General features: G+C 53.4%; 2 protein-coding genes across 5 annotated transcripts in view; both read right to left on the bottom strand.

The window, feature by feature from the left end:
* Positions 1-380: 380 nt before the first annotated feature.
* On the bottom strand, positions 381-8277 carry CCDC134 (coiled-coil domain containing 134). 4 transcript variants are annotated; one of them, XM_063396051.1, is made up of 9 exons: positions 8139-8260; positions 7554-7611; positions 6177-6235; positions 3958-4068; positions 3047-3168; positions 2754-2838; positions 2388-2569; positions 2076-2147; positions 381-1708 (listed from the first exon to the last, which is right to left on the bottom strand). In XM_063396051.1, the coding sequence occupies exons 4-9, from the start codon at positions 4058-4060 to the stop codon at positions 1583-1585; spliced, it is 690 nt and encodes a 229-aa protein (XP_063252121.1). In that variant the 5' UTR covers positions 4061-4068; positions 6177-6235; positions 7554-7611; positions 8139-8260; the 3' UTR covers positions 381-1582. The 4 variants fall into 4 exon arrangements, with proteins under 4 accessions (XP_063252121.1, XP_063252119.1, XP_063252120.1 ...); XM_063396049.1 differs by lacking the exon at positions 6177-6235; XM_063396050.1 differs by lacking the exons at positions 6177-6235; positions 8139-8260 and adding an exon at positions 7697-8113.
* Positions 8278-8582: 305 nt separating this feature from the next.
* The window catches only part of MEI1 (meiotic double-stranded break formation protein 1), a 41675-nt gene continuing 40012 nt past the window's right edge, over positions 8583-10245 (bottom strand). The window contains exon 31 of the mRNA XM_063396033.1: positions 8583-8822. Within this exon, the coding sequence (XP_063252103.1) occupies positions 8777-8822 (46 nt within the window). The 3' untranslated portion in view covers positions 8583-8776. The remainder of the gene's footprint in view (positions 8823-10245) is intronic.

Raw genomic sequence — 10245 nt, 5'->3', positions numbered from 1 at the left:
CGCAGTTTGTTGTCAATGAGACCAGGTCGGCCCCAGCCAATCGGCGGCCGCGGCGGCGCGTGGTGTGATGGCGCGTCAGCGATCAGCAGCTGTGATTAGCATAGCCCGCCCCGCCTCTCCCGCAGAATATTCATGAGGGGCGGGGCGGCGGCGCGCGTCGGTGCCACGGCCCCCCACCGCCCACGGGAAACGCGGCCGGGGCAAGCCTCGCGCCCTGGGATGCCGTCAGGATGCATGGCGGAAACGCCAGCTGCAAGGCGGCGGTGGATGGAGAATGGGGTTTGTCCTTCCCTCCGCAGCGCCCACGTACCCTCACGTCCTGAGGGGCCTGCCCCTGGCGCACACTCGCTCCCACCAGGAACGGGAGCAAGAGCCAGAACTCTTCTACTTAAAAAAAAAAATACAATTTTATTCAAGAAAAAACAAATGTGCCCATTGCCACTCCCTCCCCCCCACTGGAGGGACTTGGCTGTGCTGTTAAAAAATTCGGGATGTTTCCCTTTCCTCAAAGGCTGTGATGCTGCCAGCCCCGCGCAGAGCACCGGCTCCTTGGGGAAGGCCCCTCTGCACGAGCCTGCTCTGGTGCAAGGCCATCAGCACAGGTGAGGAATCATAGGGTGGCTGTGTCGGGTCCTGGGGCCAGCCCCTCACCTCTGCCACCACGGCAGCCCAGACACCCGGTGGAGGGTCGCAGCCCCTCAAGTTGGCTCCCTCCCTACTTTGGCCCTGTTATCGCCACATGCCCTCTTCTGCCTGTCCCCTGACAAGGGACTTTGGGGACTTATTAAGAGAGGACAAGCCCCAGAGAGAAAGGATGAAGCATGGGCTGCAAGACAGGCTCTCAGTGGCTCAGGGCTGCTTGCACTACAGCCACCCACTGGCTACAAAGAGACCAAGTACTGAAACTCCTCCTGTCCAAAAATTCACTGTGCATTTGCCTCTCTGCAGAAATGACCTGCGGTGGCCATTGGATGCTACTGGCCAGGAACAGCTGCCATCAGCATTTTCAACTACATCTGGACAATGAAACGCATGTTGCTGCTGGTAAAAGGAGAGGTCTGATCTGGCAGAGGTAGCAGCTGTGCAGAGCAGAGACCAGAATCCAGCTGGGGGTGCCAATGAGATCACTTGTTTAACAAAATGAAAAGCAAAACTGAGAGAAGCAGCATTGCTCATGAGGCTGTTTGGAATGACTCACTACCCAGCCCGCCCATATTGGAGGAGGCATCTTCAGCATGGGGTGTGCTGCAGTGAGGAGGGATCCCTGGGCTCCACCAGAGGCGTGTCCCTCACACCCTACTTCCCCACAGACAGCAACATCCTGACCAGGGGATGGCTCCAGTGTTGTCCTGTCTGTGCTTTACCTCTGCCAGACGGGGTATCCCACTTTAGCCCCTTTGGGGCAACCCACCAGCACTACTACCCAACCTCTACTGAAAAAAAATGAAATGCAACAAAACAAAACACACAGCACAAATGGAAAGGAAATGGCCAGGCACTGGTCCAAGGCTGCCGAGAAAGGAGCAAGCCACTCTGTGTCCTAGTGGTGTCACCCCCACTGCAAGGCACAAGTCTCGGCGTGCTACAGCTCTGACTGTGAGCGGGAGATGCGTGGGCCCTTGCGGATCTCCTTCCGCTTCTCTTCCTTCTTCCTCCTCTTCTCCTCATCCCGCAGTGCCTTCTGAAAGGTGTCAGCACTGGGGAAAAACTGTGGGTTGACAGCAAGGAGTCAGCATGGGGACCGCCTACAGCCTCCCAGAGGCACAACCCCTCCAAACCCACCAAAGCCAATGCACTAGCTTCACAGTCCAGGGAGCTTTGAGCACAGGTGCAGCATGAGGCAAACAGAGTCTCGACCACAAGGCAGGTGGCCACAGAAGAGAAGAAAGGGCACCAGGTGCCCAGAGTAGACCACAGATGGGGAATTTGTGTTTGTGTTTCAGCCATGCTTATTCGGTGACAGAGGCTTTTGGTCACTTCCCCCAAGCCACCCATTCCATTCCCCAGCCAGCTACCTGGAGCTGTGACACAGATGGGGAAGCCCATGAGGCAAGCTGGCAGCATTGCCATCTTACCTCTGACTGGTCCGTTTTAAAGGGATTGCGGTAATCAGGCGATTTCTCACTGATTCCTAGCTCCTGAGTCATCTGCAGAGCAAAGGGGAGAATTCAATGGGGAGTGGTGCCTTCCACTTACATCCCCCAACTGTGTGATCAGGGTCCCCTAGTCTCCCATCATACTCACAGACCCATCTATGCTCTTCCCTCACCCTTCAGCTCAAGGGCAGCCCCCAGACACTGGGGCCCCCTGCCTACATTTTACCCCCAAACCCTCACCCCACTAGCCTAGCACAAGAGAGGGGTCATGGCAGAGGGGAAGAGCCATACCAGCTGCAGGACCTGGGAGTGAGGTCCCTGCTCGAACACACCCGTCAAATTGCAGAAGCCGATGCCCCAGCGGATGAGGCTGTTCCAGTTGGAGTTGTGGTCGAAGTAGTGGTGCACAATCTTGGGGAAGCGCAGGACGACATCCCCAAAGAACGCAGTGTTCTCCACCACGTGGGAGTATGCTGTGAGGACAGCCACCAGCCCCATCAGCACAGCAACATGGTCCCCAACAGCTAGGGACCAGCCCAGGTCTGGTCTGGATACACAGGGGTTTTGTACCTACCCCAGCACCGATCCCAGGAAGAATGTCTGTGGTGCACCAGAGCACCAGAAAAAGGAGAAGAGTAAAAACCAGAGAGGACTTACCATCCTTTATCTTCTCATCCTGAGGGAAGGGCCCATCAGGAGGCACATCGGCAGCAATGAGCACAGCACGGGAATCCTCCAACACCTGCCAGAGACCTTGGTTACTACCTCGTCCTACCAGCCCAGCTTTGCACTCTAGAGGTGCTGCTACAGCTGTCCCACTTTGAAACCCCGTGGCATCTGCCCTTCAGGTCCTTAAGCTCAACTGCCACACACTCCACATAAGCCCCCAACCCTTCCCATTTCTGCCCCCCCCCCCCTTGTGGGCTCAGAGCCCATACATTGTAGCTTACTTTGAAGAGTCCCTTGAGCATGATGTCAATGATTTTGTACTGCTGGTTGATGTCATTGAGCTCGATCAAGTTCTTTAGAGCATTCATCTGGTCCTTGCGCTTCACCTCAAACAGCTTCTTATCTGCAGCACTGTCAAGGGCACTGTCGACACTCTCCCACTGGTGCTCTCCCTCCTCCACTGGGCCCCTGGCACCATACCAGCCCCCCAGTTCTCCATGATGTGTCTGAGGGCTGAGGGGCAACACCTGAGCCAGGATGAAACAGATTTCCAGGGAACCCCTTGCCCAAACACCCCAGTAGGGCCCTTAACAATGCGGAGAGCTTGGGGGGAGCTTTCTACCTGCCAGTCCATGCTCTGGCTGATGGGCTGGAGAAGGAACATGAACTGCCACCTTCCCCATGTGTCTCCACATATACATTATCTTTTCATACTTTGCCTGTTCACCAGGGGACGCTGCTGTGTGCTAAGCAGGGCTTGCATTAGCCCACCTCCTCATGGGCAAAAAGTGCCTGTGGCACAGAGGAGACCAAGTGCCACAAGCCCAGGAGTCCTCTTCCACTATCCCAGTTGGTGACCCCAAAGCACTGAGATGTGCAGGTGTGCTCTCCCTTCCAGCTGGCCACTTCCAAGAGTAAAGTGGGAAATGTGCTCAGTGCCTAGCACAATGGAGCAGGAAGAACACCAGGCATCATGGCCATTTCTGCTCCTGCGCCAAGCCAGGCACTTGGTTAGCAAACCCAGGAGGTTGCTAAAGCCCATCTAACTTCCAGTGCTTCTGGATCCTCTCTTTTCCACTTTGTTGTGCCCCTTTCCATGGTCTCTGACCCTTTCCCTGTGCATGCGCTCCCTCCAGCCTCTGTAGCCATTAGTGTATATACATGGTCACGAGGGGCAGGCTGCAGAGGATACAGATTTCCAAGCCAGAGTCTACTCTCTGTTTCTCCAGGTCTGTGAAGCTGCCCTGGAACAGCAGCAATGCCAGCAGAAAGGGGCAGATGATGAGAAAATCCATATTGGCCACTATAGCCGGGAAGAAAACAGACCAACAGAACCAATGATCAGTGAGGAGACATACCAAAAGGAGAAGTCACACAAGCCACTTGGGACCAATGACACCCTGCCCTTAGCACCAGGGTCATTGCCCATTTCTCCCTTGCCCCCATGACAGGTCTGAGGGATGCAGCGGCCAGAGCAGAGCCCACATGATGATGCTGCACCCAGCCTGTTCTCCCCTGCAAGTGAAGCCCTGGTCTCCCTCTTCTCTTTACCTGCCTGCACTGCTAGCCCCAAGCATCTGACCCAGCAGGAAAATAAGGTCCTACCCCTTCTTCCAAAACTAACACCTAGCTTTTTGCTGGGTTTGTGAGGCAGAGACGCCAAACAGTAAGTCTGGAGGGAAGAGAAAGATGACTGAGGGGATGAAGTCCATCTCTCTTTCAAGTCCCAATGCAACCAGTTCAGTGACCTCCCCTCATCACTTGGGGTATTGGTACCTGGACCCTTTCCCTTGCTACAAGCTGGGTGCCACCTGTGGGTCTCATGCCAAAAAACAACAATTGATTCACCTGATGGTAACTTCCCCCTCCCTCCAAACAACTCCCTGCCCAGGCAGCATCTGAGGCTTTGCAGGGATGCTCTTGGGCAGAGCTGCTCCTGACCACAAAGGTCACTCAGACAAAGTCAATGTCTGGAGGAAAGGGTCCCTGAGAATGAAGATCCTCTTGGACAGTCTATACCTGGAAAAGGAGAGCAGTATCTCAGTCCCACAGGCAGCAGACCTCAAGGTGGTCTGTCCTCAGGCACAAAGTTTCCATGGAGCTGAGCACAGGCTACTGGCAATTACAGAAGCAACAGCTCCTTCAGAAGCACCGTCTGAGCCACCTCTTGCTTCTAAAGCAACGGTAGATGTGTAAGGCCACCAGAGCTGACCTCACCCTATGACCCACTGCCCTCTTGAGTCTTGAGTTTGCCTGCCCAGTCAAATCTGTCTCTGTAACGCCCTAACACTAAAACAAAACCAAATCCCTTCTTGTTCTTTTCTTGTTGCTTTTCTTTTTTAAACAAATATAATTTCTTCAACTTCAAGCCCATGAAAGAGGCAAAGCAGGCAGCACCCGCAGTTCTCCCAGCCCTGCAAGGATCAGCAGCAGCTCCCACTATGCACCTCCTGCTGAAGCCAAGCATCTTCATACCCTAGCAAAGGCAGGGGAACAGTGTCAGACAAACATGAGAAACCTTCTGAAATATTTTGCTGTTGTGCTTTGTAAAATGCAACACCCCTGGAAAATAACAGACTAGAGTAAATACAATCAGCATTATTCAAGAAGACATGGCTGCGTCTGGTCTGGGCTCAGCAACATGCTCCATGTTTCTGACATGGTACAGAGCCAGGACAGCAGCACAAATCCCCATTCCATGCTTGGGGTCTGTCTCCTCTTCCCACTGTGGTGTGAGGCTTAAGCCATATTCCAGCCATCCTGAATGCCACAAAGCACATCACCGAGCCAAGGCTGTAAGGAAAACTCTCCAGTCCAGGCAAACAGATGTTCTGTTGGACTTACAAGTCTGGTCAGCTTCCAAGAGACTGCTTCACCCTGCCAAAAACCGTGACCCAGGGCCTGGCTCAGTGAGGTGGAGCAGGTCTCCCCTCTGCAGAGCCCCCCATAGCTCACTACCTTCCAAGCTCTCGGGGAAGAGGAAGTGCAGCAATGCAAAAGCACTAAGAGTGATTGCCCTGGGACCCAGGCTCCTGTTTGCCCCTCAGATCAGACATACTACCATAAGGACTAGGCTGGCTATTTGCCATGCTCATGAAGAACTGGAGAGAGACACTGGAGGTACCCAGTGGCCTACAGACCAGGATGGAAGGCAAAGAGCAGAAATGCTGCCCACAACAGCTCTGCCATGCTGCCTGTGGCAGTCCCAGCATGTTTGGTTAGGGCAGGGGCTGCAGTACCTCCCATTTCCAACACTGGAGTTGGGTGGCTGAAGGATGTTCCACAGGTGCTACAAGGGGGAAGATGAACTGAAAAAAACCCTGTTCAAGGCAGCAGCAGAGCAAAGCATAGCTCTCGGCCAAAGCAGCTGCTGACCAGCCAGCTGCTGCAGCACAAGGTCCACCAGCCTACCTGGCTGCTTCCAAGTCTCATAACAGTGATGGGCTTCTTCAGAGACAAAACAGCAGATGCTGGAGTAGAAATGGTCAATGTTTTCAATGAAAATGCATTCAGATCCTCCTACACCAGCCCTAAAGATTGTCCCATGGGACAAGGTCAGAAGAACTGGAGAACCACGTCATACCAGAAGCCCATTACCTTTTCTAATCTGCTGGCACTCATTCTTGCATCAAAGCCATTTATTTGCCATTCCATCACAGCTAAAACATGCTGGTGAAAATGAAGTGGGGCCCAGTTGTTTCTCACCCACAGGGAACTTGGTGCTGCTGATGCCATGTGGGACCACCTCAGATTTATTTCCTTTCGCTGCCCTGGCAATTTCACCCCATTTTAACAGCAGAGGACATTCCTTCCTCTCCAGACCTCACTATGTAATGGTGGAGATGCCAAAGCTCCTTGCATATGTTCCTCCATGCTTTCCCCACAAACTCTCTCTCGTGTCTTCACAGCCACTGAGGGATGAGACAGAAACACTGCAGAGCTGTTCCTCTCTTCCCTCCCTGCTCCTCCCTGAATTGATTTCTACAGAAGACAGCTTTGTCTGATGCTCCCACAGCAGTCCAGGAAGGCGTGGCCTGGCCTGATGCTACAGATGGAAAGGAGTTTCCATCAACATTGTCTTGCACTCCTGGCCAACTGGCTGTTTCAACAGCAAGTCCACCAGTGTGTCTCACTGTCTCCCATCCTCTTAATTCACATGTGTTTTTCCAAAAACATGACAACAGATGCTGTGTAATAGATGGTTAGTACTTCCCACTAAAATGTTTTCAATTACTTTATAAATTTTCCTGCAGGAGCTTGAGCTGAACCAAGCATCCGTCAGATGTATTCACTTATTGAGCTTGCAAGGCAGAGCCATGCTGCAATGCTTTGTTCCCAGGAGAAACTTTTGCATGACACCCCCCCCACCACTTCCCCTCTGCAGGCACTGAAATGTAGGGGGAAAAGCTCCTTCACCAGGAGCATGCTGTGGCAAAACAAGGAATGAAAACTCCCTGCCCCACAAATCCATTCCTGAGGCGCTCCTCCAACAACCAGATGAGGATTAATCTCTTGTTACACGTGAACTAAAAGCTTCAGAAGTGAAATACAGCAGCTCAGGCTCCTCTAGGAGGACATATCTATATGGAGCTTACAGGACCAGCTGCTTCAGTTGAAACAGCATTGGCCGTTTATACCTGCTCCCCTCCAAAGTCTCCCAACTACCAAGCCCAGAAGCTCGCGTGCCAGTTTGGCAGCCCCGATTTCCTGTTGTCATTTCCAGCAGAAATGGGTCCATCCCAGCCCACCCTCATGCCTGCCGTCTTGCCAGAAGGGTTCAAGAAGTACCTTGAGGGGCTCGGGTGGCCGCTGGCACAGGCAGATGGGGATTATCCCGCAAGCTCCGCTGAAAGTAAAGGCAACCACACAGAGACGGTGGAATGCAAAGGGGATTAGCCGAGTTTACCCCGGCCGCGCTGCGGGAAACCCACCCAGAGCCGTGTCAAGTGGACGTAGAAGGCGGCACGCGGGAGTGTGCGAACCCTCGGGGAGGACGGTAGCTCTCAGGAGCCACGGCGGTCCGCTCCTCCTGCGGCTCCAGCGCGGGGCGAGGAGGAGCGGGGCGAGCAGGTGGCGATGGTAGGCAGAGCCCGTCGGGCACAGCCCTTTAACCCACGGTCCAGGGAGGTGCCCTGGGGCTGCACTGCCCGCCCCGCTCATCGGTCACCCCGGCTGCCCGGGAGGGTCGGCCTCTCCCGGGTCCCGCTCGAGGAGCACCGGCCACGTCCGCCCCGTCCCCCGGTGCCCCCGGAGCGGCCCCAGGGCTGCTCCCGCCCTTCCCTCCTGCCCCGTCACGACCGGGCAGCTTTCCCCCGGCTCCGCTGGGACTCCCGGGGCTAAAAAGGCTCCCGGGTGGCGCGGCTGGTCCCCCACCTGCGGGCCGGGTGCCGAGGCCGGCGCTCATGCCCGCCGCGCTGCCATGCTGCTCCTACGGCTGCCGCTACGGCTGCCGCCACCACCGCCGCTTCGCTGCGTCACTTCCTGAACCCCCGCACCGGCACCCTCCCCCCGCACCGGCGGGCACTTAGAGGGTCTGGAGGCAACAGAACAGCGGGGGCTGGGGCTGTAGTCGAAGGGGTCAGTCGTGACCTTGAAGAAGCCTCCTCATTCCTATGGGACACGTAGCGTATCTGCTTCCCCAAAGATCCTGGCTGAGCCCCCACCGCTCCTTCTAGCCCAGAGCAAAGGGACCATCCTACAGCCCCATCAGCCAAGGCGGGTGAGCAGAGCACCTCTTCCACAGCATCCCTGTATGACATCGTTTCCCCAGGCATGTCTGTATTTTGATAGGTGAAGGGCATCAACCAAGCCTTATACAGCACAGAAGGGAAAACTGAGCCGTGTGAGTTACACAACTTTTTAATTTCAACAAACCTTTTTCTCAAAATGAGGAACAAGTGACTTCCTTTGTCCATCTTCTCCCTACTACTCACTGGAAATGAATGGCAGGATGGGGTCTCCTGCTACATTCTTGCTTTGTTCCTCTGCTCTTTGCACAGTATCTTCTCATTTCAATCTCCAATGTGTGAGAGGGATATTGCCACGCTTCCCAGACATCTGTCATTGACAGCATGAGTGGAAACAAAAGTAAAGGCATAAGGGAATTCCCACATTTGACATATCACTGACAGGAGATTTGCATTACTAAACCAACCCCCCTCCCCAAGACACAGAACCTCACTCCCAACATATGTGAGAAACATCAGTACAGGTAAAACTGAAGAAAAGTCAAGACTCCATTCTGACCACAGGATTTTGTCTTCCATGTCCATGACTAATTCACATTGCCCCATTGCTGCTCTTCAAGTGCATCTAAGATCCTTCCTAACCAACAAGCTTTGAAGATTTCTTCATATACGAAAAAGTCAGAAATGAAAAGTAACTTTGTAACCGTGTGTCTTTTTCAGACTGTAGCTGCAGCCTAATTAATTCTCCTCTCCAGGGGAGAAACTGCTTGAGAAGAATTCAGGCAAGGCAATCAAGCCACACATCCACACACCTCACCAGCTAGCTCAGGCAAGGAGAGGCAGAAGGCTCTCAGCCACAGATTAGTTCCAGCGAAGTTATTCCATGTGCTGCAGGAAAATCCGTGGTCCGTTAAGAGAACGAACCCTGTGGTTTCTCAGTTATATAGTGTCTCAGGTTTGTGGGAGGTACAAGGGGCAGGGCAGGGGGCAAGTGGCCATAGGGAAGACAGAAACTGGACGCCAGGTTCCACAGCCAATAGGGAACCAGGGAAAGAGGACACCATGATTGGGAAAGCCGGAGAGCAGATTGTGCAATGTCTGCAAAGAACTATGGGGGAAAACTTTTGTTACATGTGGAAGGGGTATCTTTAATCTTCACTTTCTAAGGCAAGGCAGTTGAGAATTCTTTTAAAGGCACAAGGGACTCAACATAACTTCAGCAATGTAACAAAACCTCCCATCCAAATTCCTTCATCCCTGTACTGAGAAGGAAAATGGAGTGGAGAGGGACTTCATGGGACTCAGTGGCCTCCACCAGGACAACTTGCCCTCTGAGTGTCCCACAACAGAGCAGTAATATCACATTGAGGGTAAGCATGAGCACAAGCTACTCCTCACAGGACAAATATTTCACCCACCACGTACCTTACACATAGTTGATAACAGTGGCTTACAGTGAAGGAAGTCCCCACACCCACAGGAAATCCATGCCATGGCCATGGCCACTTCCATCACTGCTACATGTCTGAGGCAATGCAGCATGATGAAAACAGGAAGGCAAAAAGCAGCTTGAGAAAAAAACCAAATACTACATCATGTTCCCTCTTTCTCCACAAGGCATCTGGGAGTGGCCCCTGCCTCTGTTGCCACAGAAGAGGATTTAATTCACAGAGGCAAATTCCAGGCCCAAAATGAATAAAATCTGGTAACTCCCCTCAGTGGTTCCCAAACTTTGAAAGTACCTGAGTAATATTTGTGTTTCCACTACTTCATGGGCATACTTGCACTAGATG

The sequence above is a fragment of the Prinia subflava genome, chromosome 4 (genome assembly GCF_021018805.1).
Source record: "Prinia subflava isolate CZ2003 ecotype Zambia chromosome 4, Cam_Psub_1.2, whole genome shotgun sequence".
Classification (NCBI taxonomy): domain Eukaryota; kingdom Metazoa; phylum Chordata; class Aves; order Passeriformes; family Cisticolidae; genus Prinia; species Prinia subflava.
Note: the sequence above shows the minus strand (reverse complement) of the source record. Positions and strands in the feature narration are given on the sequence as shown.

What these genes read in the sequence shown, in the direction of transcription:
- CCDC134 (XM_063396048.1), bottom strand. Translation starts at nt 8,169, where the DNA reads ATGAGCGCCGGCCTCGGCACCCGGCCCGCAG. An exon ending in AGACTCTGGCTTGGAAATCT is followed by an intron (nt 3,169 to 3,957) that starts GTATCCTCTGCA and finishes ACAGTGCTGCAG; the next exon opens with ATAAGAAGCTGTTTGAGGTG. An exon ending in ACTCCCAGGTCCTGCAGCTG is followed by an intron (nt 2,148 to 2,387) that starts GTATGGCTCTTC and finishes TTTGCTCTGCAG; the next exon opens with ATGACTCAGGAGCTAGGAAT.